The sequence below is a fragment of the Sander lucioperca genome, chromosome 10 (assembly GCF_008315115.2).
Source record: "Sander lucioperca isolate FBNREF2018 chromosome 10, SLUC_FBN_1.2, whole genome shotgun sequence".
In the NCBI taxonomy this organism is placed as follows: Eukaryota; Metazoa; Chordata; class Actinopteri; order Perciformes; family Percidae; genus Sander; species Sander lucioperca.
In genome coordinates, this window is record NC_050182.1 from 15,053,288 (window position 1) to 15,073,694 (window position 20,407).

Consider the following 20,407-nt stretch of genomic DNA (forward strand, 5'->3'; position numbering starts at 1 on the left):
AGGACGTTTCAGAATCCCACACATGCAAAGCACAAGCAGCTAGGCAACAAGTGGCAGACAGAGCGTGATGCCACTTATAGGCGGCTACCTATCTAATAAAGCGAGACCTATTTGTATGTATGTGTGTCCGTGTTTGGGGGGGAGGTAACCTGCACATCACACGCAGAAGCCACGTGCAGAACACTTTACAACAGCGGGGGGTGGGGGGTGTTACCATAGACAGTATATAAGAATATAGGTGTTACAGCCTTTGACTCTTTTCCTGCATTTATTATGCTTTTTTTTATGCATTAAGTCCATGAGGCTAATGTCTGATTACTCCACATTGTCATTGTGATATTTTGTGATTACATTCTGAATCTGCCCCGTTCTCTGTCAGGTAAATACAGTAGTAGGTAGGCCTACAATGTCTTCCTCTGATGTAGACGTAGCCTACACTGTAAGTCAGTAGTAGGCTATACAGTGGAGTAAGTGGTTTGGGGTCCTTCTGTAAGTAATTTTGGGGTACAATTTGGTTTTGAAGAATTCTACAAGCAGCAATACCACAGGCCAAGCAATCGCCCTTTCCAAACAGGCACATTTTCAACGGGCTCTGTACTATTATCTTTTAATGTAAGGACTCACTTTCTACTTATTAAAAGCAATTTAGCGCCCAGCCACAATAGGGCCATCATGATATAATATATTGGAGTTTCTATGTGCTTTTTACTGTCAAGTTTTTTTTTTAAATAATGGACCCAAATTTAATTTATTTCAAAGGGATTTTGATGTGTTGCCAGACACACTGTATGTTGTCAAAATGTATTGTCTCATGACATAACATAGGCCTACTGTTAGTTCAAAGCACCAGTTTGCCTTAGTACACACTCACAGTATGAGGGGTGGAAGTAACAAAAATGAATTGATAAAATGCATGTGAATTGAAAAATAGAGATAAATGATCAAGTGATTTGATTAATTTAAAGCTGATTTGATTGAAATAGCCGTGATATGATAAAAACAGAGCCATGTTTCATAATTTTCTCTGACTTTAATTCATCATTCACAACAACAAAACAAATTGCCATTATGATTTAAGGAAAAGTGGCTTCAAAGGTGGAAATAACAAAAAATAACAGTTGATTATCAAGGCAACAATGTTTCAAATCAAATGTATTTCAAGTGTATCATGTTTTGTTACTTCCACTCATGAGGCCTCTTTCCTTTAATGATAAATGGCAAGTTTGTGTTGTGAATGAAGAATTAAAGATAGTGAAAATTATGAAACCCTGTTTTCATTATATCATGACTGTTTCAATCAAATCATCTTAAAATTAATGAAACCACTCCATAATTTATCTCTATTTTTAAAAAATTCACATGCATTTTTATCTCCTCCATTTTTAGCAATTCTTTTTTGTTACTTTGTCACAGAGCGGCTAGCGCTGTTGTTGACTTTTCACCACACAGGCAACAGTGATGTCTTTAATCCAAAGGCTTAATACTCAAAAATAAATGGCAAGGTCAGGTCATCCGTTATGCGTTTTGTTGCCGTTGGCAAAAAACTCTTAACGGATGAAAAATCTTTTGTGTTTATAATGAAATTAGGCAACAAAAAAAGTATTTAAAATATAACTATACAAAATTAATATAAACTAATAATATAAAAACAAATGGCATCAAGGTCAGGTTATCCGTTAAAGGACAAATCCAGTGCAAAATGAACCTAGGGGTTAATAACCGAAGCATTGAGAACTGTATACTAAACTGTGTACAGACAGTTTATTAAAAAGATAGTTTAGAAAGACCGTACCGTTCACGTATACATGCGGGTGCCATCTTGGGAAAACAGTCACGACCAGTCGAACCACGAACGCCGTGCAACCAGTAACCAGTAACATAGCTCAAACATGGTATTTGCGTTCGACTGGTCGTGACTGTTTTCCCAAGATGGCGCCTGCCCTTTATAAACTATATTTTTAATAAACTGTCTGTACACTTACAAAGTTCTCAATGCTTCGGTTTACACGTAGGGACCCTCATTATGCTACCGTGGAGGTGTGGTGCTATTTTGAGCCTTGTTTTTACTTTACCCGTCCCCCGACAACTAGCATTATAAGCTAATTAGCGGTTTGCGCTAAAACTGGTCACATTCGATTAGCATGAAAACATATCCCAGAGAACGGTCGACTCGGTACACGTGTTATTAACAACCATGATTCATTTTGCACTGGATTTGTCCTTTAAGTGTTTTGTTGCCATTGGTAGCATCAGCACCCTTCTCTGTTCATAAATAAATCAAGCACAGCAATGACAGGTACAACTGTTAAAAGTGAAAACAATTATTTCGCTCTTTTACATTTGTCTCTAATACCTGCCACTTTTCTTTGTTATGTAAAGGCTGTTTTTGAATTCTTTAGACAAATACTTCCACATCTTATTTTGAAAGTAGTTCATCATCAGAGTCACCCTGGTAACTGCTATTTGTGTTTTTCAAGACTGTATGCTGTAAATTCAAGCGAATAAGAAAGGTGATGTGGAATTACAGAGAAAAGTCCACACATAAGCCGCTGACTGAGAAAATGAAGCTTACCTTAATGTGGAAAGTTCTCAAAGCCTCAAATCACTTCTAACATTTGAGAGCGAACGGTGTTGAACTTGTGACAAAGACAGACTGTAGATCTCAGATTAAACAAAAGCAAAAAAATACAGATTTAAAATTTGACACTGTGAGCACGCTCAGTAGAGTTCAGTACAGTCAGCAGTGTTGATGTTTCACGGCACCGTGTAGATGGTGGTGGAGTCAGATGCAGTTCATTAGTGCAGTGTGTTAAACAAAAACAAACTGACGCACTGTGAAACAAACTTGTGTTTTTTGTAAGGGAAGAATAAAAAACAGTACCTTTGGTTTTGTGTGTCTGAGCTATGATAGGTGATCTTAAACCAGTAGTTGATGAATCAGTTGATTAAATCATTCCGGAACTCTCTTGAAAATCAAATCATGGTTTAAGTAATTTTTTTAGCATAAATGATGGTTCCAGCATTTCCATGCCTCAAATACCTTTGGTTTTATACTGTTGGTAAAACAAAAGAAGACATGTGAAGACATCACCTTTTGAGACTGGCATACTATACAAAAAAAATGTTTTATAATGTTTTATAGACAAAACAATTAATTGAGAATATAATCAGCAGATTAATCAATGATGAAAATAGTTGGTAACTGACAATACAGATGTAACCGTTATACGTTTTTTCTTGGTGATATAACCCTGACAGGAGCCCAAAAACCTTTTTTTGTCTAAGTTTATTATTAGATTTGACTGCCTCACCTTTCACTTCAGTGGCTCTGATCAAAGCATGCTGTTTGGTAATAGAACTAATACATCAGCCAAGGTTGTACAATACTTAAAGGACCAGTGTGTATGACTTAGGGGGATTTATTGGCAGAACAATGGTACATCATATTCATAATTTCCATTATGTGTAATCACCTGAAACTAAGAAATGTTGTGTTTTTGCTTAGAATGAGCCCTTCATCTACATAGGAGCGTGCCATGTTGCACCACCATGTTTCTACAGTAACCCAAAATAGACAAACACAGGCTCGTTTTTTTTTTTTTCCTGAAGGCCACCGTAGGTTCTTCTACACACTTGTGAAGGGAGGGGTGAGGGGAGGGGAGGGGTATTCAGTTGGTTACAATCTGCAACCTCACCTGCTAGCTGCCACTACATCCTACACACTGGTCCATTAAAATGTGTTATTTTAATAATGTAGATTTATTTAAAAATACATACACAGACTGATGGATACACAGTTGCTGATAGAGATCAGGATTTTTGGAAAATACCTAAATCAAGGAAGGATGACCTGTACAAAATCTCAAGTGAGATAGATGATAGACTTTCAAATGTTGTTGGGTTGCTTGGAGTTGATTTGTGCACATGCTGTCTACATTTGGTTGTAACAAGAGTTTTAACTGTTAAATAAAAAATGACTGTTATGAACCAAGTTTGGGGAAGATCGGATGAAATTTGTAATTTTGCCACAAAATCAAAATGACAGAAAATCTGTTTACAAATCTGAACCAAAGAATTCAGGACAAACGTATTTTGCTTCCACACCTCACAGTTCAGGAGTTAAGGACTAAAGTCTAAAGTAGCCCACTTTCTAAATTACAGTCCAGCTTTGGTTGGATCACCGAAAACTGTCTTTGCCCATGACCCAACCTTCCACCAAGTTTAACTGAAATCTTTGAGTTATCCAGTTAACTAAACAAAGACCAGTATCCTAGAATCCATAGAATCATCTTCCAGTAATTGAGGCATTTAGCAATAACACCATATTGTCATTGTTCAGTCAATGGGGGTTGAAATGTGGTCATCAGTCTGAGACTTTCTTGACCCATAAAAGAAGCATGTAACTCATAAGTTCAGCCATAGAAGTCACTAATATTGGATATCTAATGAAAACCAGTAAACCAGAATTATATTAAGTAAGTAACGTTTATTTATGAAGCACTTTTCACAGGTAAATCACAGAGTGCTTTACTGGGGCATAAAAACATAGCCTATAAACATACATAATAAAAACACAATACACAATTAAAATTACATATTACACAAAGTGCAGACATTTCAACCAAACACCCATCCAAATAGGTAGCCATAGGTCTTTATCTGATTTTTAAAATAATCCACAGAAAGAGCAAAGCGTTAGGGTGGGGGCAGAGCAGTCCAAATCCTAAGTGCTACGGAATCAAAAGATCGATTACCATGGGCCCTAACCCGGGTGCGTGGGACAGACATTTAACTTAACATATTAGACCAAGAGAGTAGTTCAGCCACATAATGCACCTGCCTGACCGTGCAATGGCCTACTGTATGAGAGTGAGAGCCAGTGAAGAGACTTAAGAACAGGGCTAATGTGAGACTGTCTATTTGACCTAGTGAGTAGCCTTGTAACAGCATTCTGGATTTAGCCTACTGAAGGTGATCAAAAGCAGACATCGCCTACTAAGTGAGAAGAAAAATTCATTACAGTAGTCAATGCGAGATAAGATGAAAGCATGTATAAGCAGATTTCAGTTTAGTTATATTTCTTAAGTGGAAAAAACAAGATCTGTTCAGCTGCTGTTCAGAATCTTGTCTGATTCTGATTTTAGTTGCTGCTTTTGTTTATAACCATCAACTATAGTGTGTGCATCTTTTCTTTACTTGCTCAGATTTTCTGATTATTAAAACAGATCAAGCTAATCTAATGAAACATGATGTATTAAATATGAGCATAAAGCATCCCAAAGAAACAAAATCTATCTCTGCAATTGAGATTTCAGAATGTATTATATACATAAACATTCACCTAATGTATGACCCATGTTCACAGTCATATGCATTCAGATGCTGAAAGACATTCACAGATGGCTGTTCGTGCCTGCAGATATTTCTTTCTTGGCAATAAAATGAGCTATCAATCAACATGGCTGAAAAAAAAACATGTTACAGCACAACCAAAGCATTCAAGATGTCCTCTTATTACCGCTTCAAACTGGCACAGGCATACTGTATTTCCAAGTTTGTAACAGGTTTCAAATCCATTTTATGTGTGTGTAAAAACAGGTGCCCACTGTAAATTAATCTCAGTTGATGCTTTAGCTCAGTGAAATGTGTTTTACATGCTCTTTTAAGAAGATACCAAAAGTTAGGTGACCCTGAACTAACCATTTAACCAGCACATGCAATCCTTTTTAAGGAGATAAAGTCCTCAAACTCTTATTCTTACTTGCCATTAAACTTGATGTCATTGAACTCGACTATCTTCCCATCACGAGTCACCACCTCCTTCTGCTGCCATGTTTCAACCTCCCCATTTTTCTCCTCAAAGTGCCGAATCACCACCCTCCCTGTTGTTGGCAGGTTGCAGGGCAGATCCTTGGCAGCCTCTTGGTACAACTTCATCTTCATGAAGTCTTGCGTGAGCTCGGTTCTGCCTGCTGGGACCAGAGCCTGGTGTTTGTTTATGTCCTCTGTCCTCTGAGGGGAAGGAGAGAGGTGCATTGCAGCTTGTGGATTCAAAGCTTTGAAGTCTGGTCTGGGTGAACACTCCCATTTCAGCGGCGATGGAGCCTTGTTCATTGGCAATGGGTCCCTGTTAAACGGGGATGGAGCCTTGTTCATTGGCAATGGGTCCCTGTCAAACGGCGATGGAGCCTTTTTTATTGGCAATGGGTCCCTGTTAAACGGGGATGGAGCCTTGTTCATTGGTGATGGGTCCCTGTCAAACGGCGATGGAGCCTTGTTCATTGGTGATGGGCCCCTGTCAAACGGGGATGGAGCCTTTTTTATTGGCAATGGGTCCCTGTTAAACGGGGATGGAGCCCTGTTCATTGGTGATGGGTCCCTGTTAAACGGGGATGGAGCCCTGTTCATTGGCGATGGATTTCTGTTCTCTGGAGATGGATCTCTATTCACAGGTGATGGAGAGAGGTTTCTGACATTAATTTGAGATGCAGGTGGCTTAAGGTGATCTTTTTGAACGGGTGCACTGGGGACGATGCCTGCACTTCCAGCCTTTCGTATTTCACTTATGACCCCACCCATGGAGGCCCTCAGAGTAGGGTCAGTCTCTACCATCCTACACACGGCATGGCAGTACGGCTGATCCAGCAGGGTTTCCTTGATCTTGGCGGGACAGACAGTGGGCGTGTACAGGCGAACCCGGGCACAGAGCTCGGCGATGATCTTACCCATGGCCCACACATCTGAGCGCTGGTCCCTCTGCCCGCGCTCCTGCAGCACCTCGGGGGCTGAGTAGGCCTCGTTCCCCATGTTAACAGCAGAGTTGAGACCATATCGGAAGAACTTGGCCAGTCCCAGGTCGATGATGACAGCTCTGTTTGTGTTATGTTCCACCTGGAAGACAAATTATGTTTAGTTTGTGTGAAATTTTTTCTCACTAAATTACCAAACAATTCAGAGAGCTTTAAAAGTGGCTCAAGGTACAACAAGGCGGTCTAAACGGTCTAAACTCTGTTTTCCTTGTTTGTCTGCAGTAATCAGTTGCCAAAACAGAACATCATGGCACAATGTAACTAGTTAATTAGTACATCCTTTTTGACGGCACAATGTAGTTTGACGGCACAATGTAGTCTGTTATTCAGAAGGAACTACTTTTATAAGAGTTGCCTTATGAGAGCTGGCAAGATATCAATTTTGTGAACAGAAGTGATTCTTAATTTTGTTAACCTCAGAGAGTAACCATCAGGTTAAAACTTGTCATCTTTCTTGCTGCAACCTTATTAACAACCTTGTTTGACTTGAGACAGAGAGGCAAGGTTTTCTTTATGAACTACTGTGTGTAGAGCTCTTTACCATAAATAAATATGTGTCTGTAACACTTTTGACACTTTTGACATGAAGCCCTCGTGCAGTATGCTGACTCACCATGATGTTTTCAGGCTTGAGGTCTTGATGGACAACATCTTTGGAGTGGAGGTGAAGCAGCCCTTCACACATGCCGATGATGATAGTGCCCTTAATAGACGGAGTCAGCTGTAGAGATGAAAATTTGAGATCAAGTTTAACTGGACTGGCATAGTATTACCCACATTATATTCCAACTTCCTCATGTTGAGTTGTACGCCCTTTTCCTTCAGGCCTGAATGAAACTGCTTTTCTAAGTAAACAAGGTGTGATGTGAACTACAAACTCACATTTCGATTTTTCGACATTTCAGTCCTAAAATTCAACCAATGCACACTACAAGAACAGGATGTGTCCCAAATGCCTATAGTGACCTGCCATACTTTATTCAAACCATGCAGAAATTGGAACCATGTAATGTTGTCCTGGCTTTACACAGTTTCATAAAAATAAAATGTGGTTTCACTATTTTTTGTATTCCAGGCACTGCTATCCTGATGTGCTATATTTAATTTCACCTTGAATCATGTGCCTTTTGTCATGACAACTTTACCTGTATTTTAGACTTTGATGTTTTGAAGATGGTGGTCTCTAAGTCCTCGCCAAAGATAAACTCTAGAGGAATAATCCATTTTCCGTCTCGGAGATTTATGTTGCCCAGAAGCTTCACTATGTTGGGATGATTTGCCTTGCTGCAGACCAGCCGTAACAAGTCAGGGAAAAAAAGAGATATTGAGAAATTCATCAGCATAAATTAAACAAAAACAAAGTATTTTTTTTGGCTGAAAGATTGGAAACCATCTTTTCCTAAAATTGACATCACCATTGAAAACCATGCAACTCCGATTTTGTTCAATTCCATGTTTTTACGTAATCTTATCACCACATAACTGAAATAATGGTGATTTTACACCTGTGTTTATTCTTCTTACATTTTGTTTTACCTTACAGCATTTTAAGAAATCTCCTCAGCCATTTAAAATCTGTAAACATTAACAAAACCACTTGTACTTACTTGTACACTTCACACTCCCTCTCCAGGTCCTTCTTACTGATGAGATTATGGGGGACCTTCTTTACAGCAGCCCAGGTATCGTTGTACTTCTCCTTGTACACCTTCCCAAAACAGCCCTGTGCGATAGTGCTGGTGGAGTACGCCATGAGGGCCACGTTGGGACAACTGGAGAAACATGTTGAAGCTCAGAGTAAACAATGTAATTATAGGGGTAGACTAAACAGCAGAATAACCTTAGTTCCTGTACTAAATGCCAGTTTGGTGAAGACCATCATTTTGATTTATTGTGAGTGAATGTCAGAAATGTTGATTCAGTATTTTCTATGCTGTTGTAAGATACGGTAAGATAAGATTGACTTGATGAATCCCACACTGGGGAAATTCCCTTGTTACAGCTGTTTGTCAATGCAGGATTTCTGTGATTCGTAAATGTTCTTGTGAAGTTTGGGACTTTCCTCTCGGTCACTTAATTCTTAAGTGTGACTGTGGTGCAAGAGCAAGTTAGACAGGAGCTACGATTATGATTATGGTTACAAAGGGAACGAAACAGGTGACTCATATTAAGCTAAATTCCAATCATCAGTGTGCATCAGCTATATTTTTTTAGGGTATTTAGAGCACTAACAGACTCAATCAAAACAGTCTCCAATGGTGGAAAGTATGTCAACTTTATACTACTTTATACTCCAACTCTACTACATTATAGGGGTTCATATTGTAATCTTTACACTACTACATTTATTTGAGAGCAAGTTTCTTTGAAGATAAATGTTTAAATATAAGTGATGAGTAGCTAATAGAATATACATTGTTATAGATTAAACTATCCAACGGTATAGTATGTAGAAAGAAATTATAATTAGCTTCTTTGACAAGCTTAAATATTAAATGCCTCATACACACAAATGCATCCGTGTTGATAATCTAATACTATGATATAACTGACAGGAGCCTGACTGATATTCCTACTGCATTGTCATTTAGTTTCACTTTGACGTTGAATCAATATTTTTGTATTGCTAAACAAATTAGAGATACAGTGTGGGCAGTGGTTTAAAAAGTCTGGAACCAGGATATCCTGAAGTCACCTACAAAAACACTAAAGATAAATAAATGATGCATACAGTAAATGAACCATAACTTAGCATGTTGTGTAAATAACAGCTCCCCTGCGCTGATCTAAACAGACATTGTTTATAATTTTGAGAAATTTAGCCTTTTTTATACAGTCCATGACTTTAATGTTTAAGTGGCCTCAAGTCGTCATTATGCAGCATGTTTTGTAGCTACATAATTTAAATTGTATAACAGGGAGATAAAAAAAGCTGACAAACTGGTAAGTCCAGAGGAGAAAACAGTTTGTCTTTGCATTAGCTGGAGCACAAAGTTGGCAGCACAATAATATGCCCTGTCATGTTTAAGGTCCAGCCATAGCTTAAGAAGTCATCGTTCAGAAATTTATATTTGCAAAGGACAGACTGAGGGTGACTGAGACTGAGAAAGAAAGTACAATAACTAGTAAACACATGAAAGGCTCATCCGTAAGTAAGTATGCCTACATTCTGTTCAATAAAGACATTTTTGCTACAACAACAGTAAAACTGAAAGTGCTATAAAAGGTTATTAATTAATACAAATGTTCAAAGTAGATTCATCTATAATGTCCTATGTTTTCCCACAGAAAGGTGCCTACCTTTTAGCTGTAGAGGGAAAGCAGCTGCGTCAGGTCGGAACATGACTTGTTGAGTCTCTTTATACCTGTGCCACGCCTTCTTGGCCTTCAGCAAAACAGACACGCCTAGGTGCTGCAGGTCAGGAATGAGGAACACAGCATGAACTAAAACGACAACAATTAACATATAGGGATGTGACTGCGTGGACGGTGTGGATGAGGATGATGCAGCCAAGATGACGGGGAGGGGGCATCCCCATGCCGATGACCAGGAGCAAAATACAGGAGCAACACCTATAATACAATCAAATATAAATTAGTTGCACTGATACCAGTGGTGGAAGAAGTACTCAGATCCTTTACTTAAGTAAAAGTACTAATGCAACACTGAAAAAAAAACTCTGTTACAAGTAAAAGTCCTTCACTGAAAATGTTACTTATGTAAAAGTATGTAAGTATCATCAGGAAAATGTACTTAAAGTATTAAAAGTAAAAGTACTCGATGCAGAAAAATCCTCACAATTTAAAAACCGGAAACGATTAAAACCGTTCTGTCAGTCAACTAAGTTATTAATCATTTCAGCTGTACTTGTAGGCCTGTATATTGTTGCATAGTTAAATTTTTAATGAAACATTGTATTAAAACTACATGTTTTGTTATTGCATTTAGCTGACGCTTTTGTCCAAAGTGACTTACAATTGCTATATATGTCAGAGGTCGGACGCCTCAGAAGCAACTATGGGTTAAGTGTCTTGCTCAGGGACACATTGGTTGATGTATCGCAGTGGGAATTGAACCCAGGACTCCCACACCAAAGGCATGTGTTATATCCACTGTGCCATCACCACCCCTTGTGTACAAAAAAATCTTAATTTGTAAATAGTAACTAAAGCTGTCAGTAACTCATATTTGTACTTAAGTACAGTACTTGAGTAAATATACTTAGTTACATTCCACCACTGCCTGATACAGTGTTTAGTTAGACTGTATGTGAGAGCCATGGACGGATTAATTCAAAGAAAGGGTACATGGGCACAGACCAGGCCTCCAGGAAGTGTGCTGAGCTTTGAAGCAATTTTAACATACAGTAGTGGCCAAACAGTGGAAATACAACTCCCTGCTCGTCACGTGATGCCCTCTGGCCCAAAAATACTTTTTCCCATAGACTTACATGGAGAAAGAGACTTCTGTAAATCAGTAGATGCATATTTTTGGAGCGTCACAACCCCCCTTGAAATGATTTGTTTCACTATCAGAATTTGGTCCATTCGATACAATAACATTTGGAGAGCCTAGAAGAGCCTCACAATTTAATAATTTAATCCCCATTCAAGTTAGCAGAGCTCTAAACTGGAAATAGCGGGCTCAGCAAGTGGAGGTCTCTAGTGCGCCTGCTCTGTGGGCCGCACAGTGCGGAAGTAGTGCGGATCATCCAGGTCATTTTATACGTGGTTTTGGTTCCACGATGGCTTCATGCATCACTGAGCAACTTTCATAGAAATGACCAGGGCTCCACCTCGAACACTGTATCCAGTTCTTATAATGGCACAGATTCTTAAAAAGCCCCCTTCTCCCATGAGCACTTACCTCTCATGTGTCGTTGATAGTCGTTTTGCATCAGGATGGTAATGACCGTCCACATCTGGTTAATACTAAAATATCGTAACAAGAGACTGTCCTCCCAAGAAGAACGACAGCATCATTCGTTTCAGCAAATGCCCCCAAAACGACCTGTTTCTGTTGAAGTTACAAAGCCCTCTAGTGGCCGTAATAATTATGGTGAGCAAAGGAAGAAGTCAGCTGACATTGTTAACCATGTTAACGGTTTATTGGATGGATTGACATGAAATGTTTCACATTTAAACAGTCCTGGTACCCAGATGATGAATCTTAGTGACTTTAATAATCCCTCTGACTTTTCTTTCAGCTTTAGGATAAATTGTAATAACTTTAGTTATCCCTTAACTTTTTAATCTAGCATCATTGTCAGATACCAAGTATACTTTGTGCATTAAATGCCTGTATTAGAGAGACACAGAGAGATGGCAGAATAAGAGGGGAGCAAGAGATTGACATGCAACAAAGATCCATGGCCGGGCATGAATAGAGGACGTTGTGGTTCATGGTTGGTGCTTTAACCCCTATGCCTGCTTTTGATTGTGCCCTATGACTTTTCAACAAGAATTACTTATAGTCACTTCAAACATAGGCTCTTGGCCCCTTGGCCTGGTTGGTCTGTGAGGTAATACGCCCATGTTCAGAGCAAAGAAATTGGTTTCTATTTATTCAGATTATTAGTTCCACACCCAGTTCCACTGAAACAAGCTGTATGCACAAACTGTGTATGCTACTGTGAGTACTAATACTGCGACCGGCAGCAATATTGCTCTCTTATTTTGTTTCCAGATATGACATTTCACTGAGGGGCGGTGAAGAGAATCTTGTTCAAAAGCTCCAGTTTCATCACATCCAAAAGCTGGACAGACAGTGAGAAGTACTTAAAGTACTTAAATACCATATTTGATATAAATTCCCCTCAAGGCTAGACAGTTCTTGTTATCCATAATCTTTTATTTTTTCTGACATTTTCACATATATGCCTGGCAATAATATTGTACAAGGTTGGCCTTTTATCATGTCATATCTAGTCTAGTTTTAGTTTCACTTATGTGATTAAATAAGCAATTGCACATTGGGATCTTAAAATAGTTTAAATGAATATACATGTGTGAGGTTTTGTGCTTTTAAACAAAATTTAATCAAGATTGATCGAGGTTGAGTAAAGACTTGATGGCATCCCAAATATGAAAGCAAACTGTATTTGTAACGTAACAGTCTGTATTGTGCGGCTGCTTGTTTAATCATTTATGAGACTTTTTTGGTTTAGGATTGCATTAGAGTGACTTGGAATCAGCCTTTTTCATAACCTTTTCTTTTTACTTTTTTATTATTCATTTTGTGTTTTTATTTGACCTCTGTATTTTTTAAATCTTAGTTTCGGCTCTGCATGTCAGAGCAGTTTCAGTAATGACATGACCTTAGTAATTTGCCATGGTTGACTCTGCAGTTGTACAAGACCTATTAATAGAAGCAATTTCAAAGACAGTTTTGATCATGATTCAACGGTAGGCCTAAGCTCTGCTGACTGTGGTGACAATCTCCTGGTTATGACAGAAAACATGAACACACAGCGAAAACCACCAAACAAAAATTAAGTAGGCCAGGACAGTGCAAACAGAGGGAGAAAGAGGAAGCTTGGGGTTTGTCATGCAGCATTGCTAAAGTTTGATTCACTTGGTGTTTCTTCAGTGCAATTAGGGACATGTTTGGGTTAAAACTACAATACAAAATGTGTACAAATGCTTAAGGTTAGGTTCACATGTGTATTTAGAGTAGTCTGCTTGTGGTCACCCAGGTATAAACTTTTTCATTTTAGCATCCGGTTTGTTGCACAACATGAAACGTTTATCTGTTACTACATGTGTTGTTGATGGTCGTTACAAACAAAAAGCTGTAATTTGTAAAAATCCACTGTCCGCTTAGTAACTAGAGTCCCTCAAAACAAAACAATTCTGTCTGTAAAGTAAAAGTACTAAATCATTGGTGAGCTAACATGGTAGGGTTAAAGAAACAAATAACTTAACTCTTCCCATACTTAATCCCTCTATCAAACTGGATCGGCTTGAGTGGACTTCATTAAAGGTTACTTCCACCAGATGGAGATATTGTATTATAGTTAGTTAGTATATTCATACCAAGAATGTCATAAAGCTGTTATTCATTTCCTGATTTTGGCTACTCTCTCGTGAGACAGCTCCCCAGCCACAGCTCGAATAAAATGACCCACCCAACGGACTTTTCTTACCATCCTCTGCCAAAAAGTAAGTTAGTTTATTTAAATTATATAATCTGATTGCTTTAGGCGGGAAGTAGAAACGCTTTTTACTGCGCTCATCTTTAAGGGCCTGCTGCATGTTTCATTCATTCTAGGCCTGTCAGTCTGTGCCCTTTCCGGACTAAACTCAACTTTTGATAAAATTGCAGGTTTTGTTAACTTCAGTGACCAAATCAATTATTTAGTTCATATTTTAAAATTGTGCTAGTAACTAACTAACAATAATAATATAAACAACATGAGAAATGTGTGTTGCTGTATGTTGCAATTACATTCCTTTACAGGTTAGAGGGTTGCAGTTATGCGGTGTTATCTTACTATCTTACTATCATTATCGTGCGACTATTTGGTAATTGAATCTAATCAGTGTGAAAGACAAAAACTGAATGTTTTGCATACAACTGTTATTAGTAGTTTAACTGATTTTTATGTTTGACACTCGAAGGTGGCCAGAGCCAACACACCCAGGAGAGCGGGTATGTTTATTTTCTTTTCTTGTTTGGATGAATCTAAATGTCATGTAATGCATCATTGCTTAGCCAGTGAAGGCTGGAGTCATTTTAATGATACTGTATTTGTTTCTAAGAATGCTAAATCTTGGTACTTTATTTGTAATAAAACAGCGATGCTGGCCTCTCCTCCAACATGAAGCACAAGTTCAGTGATCATTACAACGAACGTGCTTTGCCTGTGGCAGATGAAGGCATCTTTGGAAAACCCACTCCTAATGAAGAAGTAGGCCTAGACATTGTTACGGCGATGAAAGCAAAGATCTGGTCACACCCTAATAATGCTGGTCCAAAGGCAGAGGGACACCCTGTGTCTGCTGAGGGAGGGTTCTCAAAACCGTCTACTTTAAACAACTTTCCACCAGACACCCTGTCAAAGAACAGCCCACAAGAGGAAACGGTTTTACCCGGAAGAACAGCCATTACAGAGGGGCAGCAAGATACAGAGGTAGCAGGAGAAGAAAGCTGCAAGATGGACACCGGGAAAAACCCCAAACCAAAAGGTCCACCGCTGGTTCCTGGAAAAGGGAGAAACCACTGCAGGAAAAGTGCTGCTGGGAAGTACTGGAAAAGTAATTACATTTTAATTTCAATTCATTTTAATATTTTCACTGATACATTTCTTGAACATATCACAGTTTTCTCATTTTAATTATTATTATTAATAATAATAATAATAATAATAATAATATATACATTTATACAGTATTATTTAAGTTATATACACTTAGTGGCCACTTTATTAGGTAAACCTGTACAACCTGTACAAAAACAGCTCACAAAGTTTATCATGTTTTTTTGTTGACATTGTCAGAATTGTGTAAATTCAATTATATGTTATATTATTAAAGTCTAAAGGTAGTGTTGTACTGGACTACTTTATATTGAGGGTGTTTCTTATTTTTTGTCCTATTTGCATGATGGTGGCAGACCATTAGAAACACCTCTCAATGTAATGCAGTCCAGTAAAAAACATCACTATATGCCCACAATACTAAAAACATATAACTAAATTAACACCTCAATGGCAGTGTAAAAAAAGCATGATGGAAGTAGACTTTATGGCAGAACAGTTGTATTGGATGGCATCAGATTGTGCAAGTGTGTCCCTAATAAAGTGGCCACTGAGTGTATAATTGATCATGTTTTTCATGTGTCTCAGTTCTAATATGCAAAAATCAATACTATCTTGGAGTGTAATACTTCATGGGGGGAATCATTTTGAATTTGTTTTTATCTTCTGTATTTTCAGTGTACCTTTTATGTTGGTGGTCATTACATGTTCCTGTCTCCAACGGCTTTTCTGGTATGTTGTGAACTATGTGCAGTGCATCTCTGTATTTTTTTCAATATTTAGGTTTAATTGCCTTGAATAGGAGCTAATAATTACTTTTTATAATGTAGGTACTGTGAACACTTTTTTTTTTTTTTTTTTAGCAATGATGCACAGTATTTTTCAACTGCTTGGTATTGTGCTTACTGTATATTATCTGCCATAGGTGCTCAACTTGCAGCAGACCACAAGGGTAAGTTAAAGGTCCAATATGTAATACTGACAGCTAGCATTTAAAATAGTTATTGCAGTCCAACTTCAAAATACTGGACAGAGTTGTCTTCCCCACCCCCTCCTCCCAAGACTCGAAGTTTACAGAGGTTGCCAGGTTGAGAACACAGCATCAATGTTGCTAGACACTAGTCTTACATAGCCAGACATTACTCCACAACAGGCTAACGTTACACGTTGTAATCAGCCGTGGCCCGCTTGCCTGGTCCTCTGGTAATGTTAGCAGTTAGCAGGATTAGCATGGCGGCGTTAGCCAGGACCAGTCGGGATCACTTTACTGGCTGTGTCTCAATTGTTTTTGCGAGTAACTAACTTGAGTACTCTATATAATTCAATGTGAGTACATGAATGTTGAAATGACTGAAAATGCCCATCCCTAGTAGCCGTGATAAATTGGCCTGAAGCTAATGCTTACCTGTTGAGGAGGAAATTAGCTAACTCTGTGTCCTTTTGGGCTCTAAGCTCTCTCCATTTTCAAATAAATCTCCAATATTCACCTTACGTCTCTGGTCATGCAACTGTTAGAAACATGCTGAAGTTTTTTAGGTCTGGTAGACGCTATCTCCATTGATCCCGTTTTTTGTTTGCTGCTCCATGGCAGTACTAGCTACAGCTGTCACGCGCTGGGTTTGCGTTTTTACAGACCATCTGGCATCCCGGCCCGGCTGTGAGAATGGGCAGTTGATAATAACACACAGGCCAAAACACAAACAGAAATTACGTCACGGAACGGACATTTTAAAGGAGAAAATACTGGCTTTAGCATTGTTGTCAGAAAACATAGTATTTCAGCTTAGCATGTTACCTTAATATCTGATGACATATTTTGGTCATTTTTGGATTTAATACAGTAAATATATTACATATTGCACCTTTAAGAAGACATTGTGTGAACCTGTTGATTAAACCAGGTACTTTAATATGTCAAATAATAAACCAGCAAACATTTAAGCACATTTGCACCACCAGCTCTTTTTACATCCGTTACTCATCAATGTTTTTCTCTGTTTTGACCACAGTTAAGTGCTTTACGTGCATGGACAAGGACAGATGCCTCAAGTTGATGACCATATATGACAGTGATCACGACATTATTCTGTACAAAAGACACCTCAATCAAATGTTTTCAGGATGCTCTGTAATCTCTCCAACTGGTCCTAAGAGCTGTGATGTGTGCATTCACCAATTCAAAATCATCATCCTCTGCCCAGAGGATGTTGGAAAATTAGACGTGGAAGCTAGTAATGGGGAACAGATTATCAACATCTCTTCAGTCTGTACGTATTACATGATTGTATTGAACAAACATCTCTGTTGTTTTTTGGGGAATTTGATGGTCAAATGATGTCAAGACATCTAGACTTAGACTTAGACTTAGACTTCTCTTTATTGATCCTTTTGGGATGACTCCCGCAAGGAAATTAAATAGGTCTAGGTTAGATCTAATCTAGGTTAAAACTGAGATCACTTTGGTTGAAAAGAGATTATGATGAGATTTTGGGTTGTGCAGCCACTTCAAACTACAAAAAAAAGAGATGTAGTCAATGGAATGGAATGTTGTTAAAATAACCGTTATCAGGGTTTCCTGTCAGGAAATTGTTTAGTCTGTGTGGTTAGCCATCTACACCTTGGGTTGCTTATCTTATGATCAGTTTAGTTAGCACGTAGCGGCTTAAATAATAGTCACAGTCACGAAATATATCTCAATATCTCTGTGAAAAGGTCCCTCTGCTCTTTTCCCATAAAAGTTAGTCATTTTTTCTTTTGCTCAACTTTTTTAATGTCTACAATGTTGATCTTTAAAGTAGCTCACCTCCTGCCAGATTATACCCTCGCTTTCCAGTTTATTAGGTACAACTAGCTAAAACTAATGCAGTCTAATACAACACTCCTGCAGTAAACCCTTAATGGATGTTATAATGTTCAGCTTTTGTTGAGACAGTCTTACCTGTTATATCCTTCATGAAGGTAGGTTGTTACCTTTACTTATAGCTTATGTTACCTATATAATCTGGCTGTTATACAGAATGTGACCAACATGTATTTTACTTTTTAAATTGTAGAAGTTTGGTCTTTTTTAAACTTGTAAAACACCAAATCAATGCTTACTGTGTGTATGCCACCAAGTATCTGCTCTTTGCTTAGGTGAGAATAGGCTTCAATGATGCTTTAAATGTGCATTAGGTCAGAGAATGGAGTGGTAATGCTTTCTAATATAAGTATTTGTAAGACAAGTGGAGCTAGATAAGCAGGGATGATGGCAAACTATCATTTACTGTACACATGCATCAAACCCACGGACAGTTGTAACACCTTGAATTCTTCCAATCAGAAACAAGTTAGAGTGATTACACCATAGATTACACTCACTCTGCACATCCTCAGTGAGACTGTATTCTTGCTTACAAAAAGGAACAAAACTCCCAGAGAACTTTTGTTTAGGTAAAAATTTACCTTTTTCTGTCTATGTACATTGCGGGCGGCAGTAACAGTGGATTGCTGGTATTTAGATACATTTTGCAACCTGTAGATATTTAATAAATCACTTAAATACATTGTTTCAGTAGCACAGTGTAGTTTATAATATAGGAAATTGGCTATTTCAGTCTAAATGTTTTTTTTTTATTTACTGGGAAAATCGCAAAAAAGTTTTACAACTGTTCCTGGTCTCCTATTATACTGGATATACATGTAGAACTGCAACCCTTAGTCTGCCATCATGAAATCATATGATTTCACTGTTTTTATTACAAATTAAACATATTAATGCATTAAAACATGATAAAGTTAATCAGAAGGTTTTGCGGAGTTCTTGATGCTATTTTATTATTTCGTTCTTCTTGTTTAGGTGATCAGAATCAGACTCTTGGCCGTACACCTGATGGATTGATTGTTAGCGGTGGTAAGCATTTGACCCAAGCACTAATACTGTTATTGATTAACTGCATGACTTGATATGAAAAAAAGTGAAACATGTGACTGTATTATTTAGACCAATTTTGCAACCTCTACATATTTAATAAAACCACTTATATACATTGTTTCAGTATCTGACACATTGCAGTTTATAATATAGGACATTGGCTGTTTCAGTCTAAATGTTTTTAGATTTATTGAGAAAATCTCTGTTCTCTAATTCATTATTTCTTCCTTCTTCTTTAGGTGATCAGACTCCTGATCGTGCATGCTATGGATTAATTGTTAGCGGTGGTAAGTGTTTAACACAAGATGTCCATTTAATGCTGTCATTGATGAACTGCATAACTTGACATTAGAAAGATTTTGTTTTGTCTTGATCCTACATGACAGTTATATGATGTCATTTTGCAGCCCTGTTGTTGGCCACGGTGGCAATGCTGGTGGTCTACAGTGTAAGTGTGACTCAATATGTTCACTGATCACACAACTTGTTAAAATGAGAAACAGAACTATCTCAATTCAGGTTTCTGCATGAGTCACTATAGTGATTATATTTTAGGTCTAACATGTTGCAGATTAAATCTAATGCACGTTTTGGTCACATTTCTCTTTTTTAAATCAGTATTTTATTATTTCCTTTTAGCTCTGGCAGAAAAAAGAGGTATATGACCATTTATTTAATGAGCTGCATTTATCATTATTATTTCATAGTTAAACAATTTTAGTACAAAATCATCCCTACTTAGCCTAAACAGGGTTTAATTTCACTCAAACTTAAATCTGTGTTGATATAAAATATTATTTTAAAAAATAAATTCCAAAAAATTCAAGACGCTCCCTAGTGAACTGTGAATATTTTAAACTCAACAGGTATACACGTGACACTCAGAGCATGTTTCTTTCTCTTTTTTTCTAGGACTGAAAGTGGTCGGGCCATTCTCTCACCGAGCAAAATTATTGGCTTCTAAAAAAACTTAGAAATAGCCTTTAGAAAATAGCTGTGTAGGGCTGCAACTCATCATTGTTTTTATTATGATTAATTTTCTCATTATTTTCTTGATTAATCAATTACAAAATTATGTAATCAAATTGCTTGTGTAAGGACATGCTTATTTAACAAATCAGCTTTCAGCTCTACTTGATAACTAATAATTATGTTTTAAATTAGTGAGCTTTCTACAAAAATGGCCAAATGCATATGTAACTGTTGTCTTCATTAAAAATTGCTTTAAACAACATATGGTTTTATCATTATTAACACAGCCACTGAACCAGGCAATATAACGTTTTTAGTGAATAATCAATGCTGGAAGAAGAAGTACTAAGGCCTGTAACTTGAGTAGTAGCTAAACTTTTCAAGGATTCACGTTTTCTGAACTTTACCAGATATGCCTAAAATACCAAATGTAAAAGTAGACTACTCAAGAATGG

General features: G+C 37.7%; 2 protein-coding genes across 9 annotated transcripts; one reads left to right on the plus strand and one right to left on the minus strand.

Annotated features, from left to right (window-relative positions):
* Nucleotides 1–4,466: 4,466 nt before the first annotated feature.
* Nucleotides 4,467–10,228, minus strand: zmp:0000000881 (CBL-interacting serine/threonine-protein kinase 21). Of its 4 annotated transcripts, none has more exons than XM_036006231.1 (6): nt 10,110–10,228; nt 8,417–8,581; nt 7,955–8,093; nt 7,423–7,530; nt 6,401–6,891; nt 4,467–6,358 (listed from the first exon to the last, which is right to left on the minus strand). In XM_036006231.1, the coding sequence occupies exons 2-6, from the start codon at nt 8,560–8,562 to the stop codon at nt 5,758–5,760; spliced, it is 1,485 nt and encodes a 494-aa protein (XP_035862124.1). In that variant the 5' UTR covers nt 8,563–8,581; nt 10,110–10,228; the 3' UTR covers nt 4,467–5,757. The 4 variants fall into 4 exon arrangements, with proteins under 4 accessions (XP_035862124.1, XP_035862126.1, XP_035862125.1 ...); XM_036006233.1 differs by having other exon boundaries at nt 4,467–6,102; nt 6,250–6,891; XM_036006232.1 differs by having other exon boundaries at nt 4,467–6,105; nt 6,148–6,891.
* Nucleotides 10,229–13,908: 3,680 nt separating this feature from the next.
* On the plus strand, nt 13,909–20,214 carry LOC116060324. 5 transcript variants are annotated; one of them, XM_031313842.2, is made up of 10 exons: nt 13,909–13,970; nt 14,430–14,460; nt 14,608–15,065; nt 15,746–15,799; nt 15,993–16,019; nt 17,077–17,334; nt 18,906–18,959; nt 19,220–19,267; nt 19,388–19,428; nt 19,893–20,214. In XM_031313842.2, exons 1-10 carry the CDS (start codon nt 13,928–13,930, stop codon nt 19,896–19,898), a joined length of 1,020 nt encoding a protein of 339 aa, XP_031169702.1. In that variant the 5' UTR covers nt 13,909–13,927; the 3' UTR covers nt 19,899–20,214. The 5 variants fall into 5 exon arrangements, with proteins under 5 accessions (XP_031169702.1, XP_031169719.1, XP_035862127.1 ...); XM_031313859.2 differs by lacking the exon at nt 19,220–19,267; XM_036006234.1 differs by lacking the exon at nt 19,893–20,214 and having other exon boundaries at nt 19,388–19,619.
* Nucleotides 20,215–20,407: the final 193 nt, after the last annotated feature.

Coding starts and splice junctions, on each gene's coding strand:
- LOC116060324 (XM_036006234.1), top strand. CDS start 13,928: ATGACCCACCCAACGGACTTTTCTTACCATCCTCTGCCAAAAA. Junction 15,066..15,745: donor TGCTGGGAAGTACTGGAAAA/GTAATTACATTT, acceptor CTGTATTTTCAG/TGTACCTTTTATGTTGGTGG. Junction 15,800..15,992: donor TGTCTCCAACGGCTTTTCTG/GTATGTTGTGAA, acceptor TATCTGCCATAG/GTGCTCAACTTGCAGCAGAC.
- zmp:0000000881 (XM_036006230.1), bottom strand. CDS start 8,562: ATGGCGTACTCCACCAGCACTATCGCACAGGGCTGTTTTGGGAAGGTG. Junction 8,094..8,416: donor AGGGAGTGTGAAGTGTACAA/GTAAGTACAAGT, acceptor GCTGGTCTGCAG/CAAGGCAAATCATCCCAACA. Junction 6,892..7,422: donor TCAAGCCTGAAAACATCATG/GTGAGTCAGCAT, acceptor TTTGTCTTCCAG/GTGGAACATAACACAAACAG.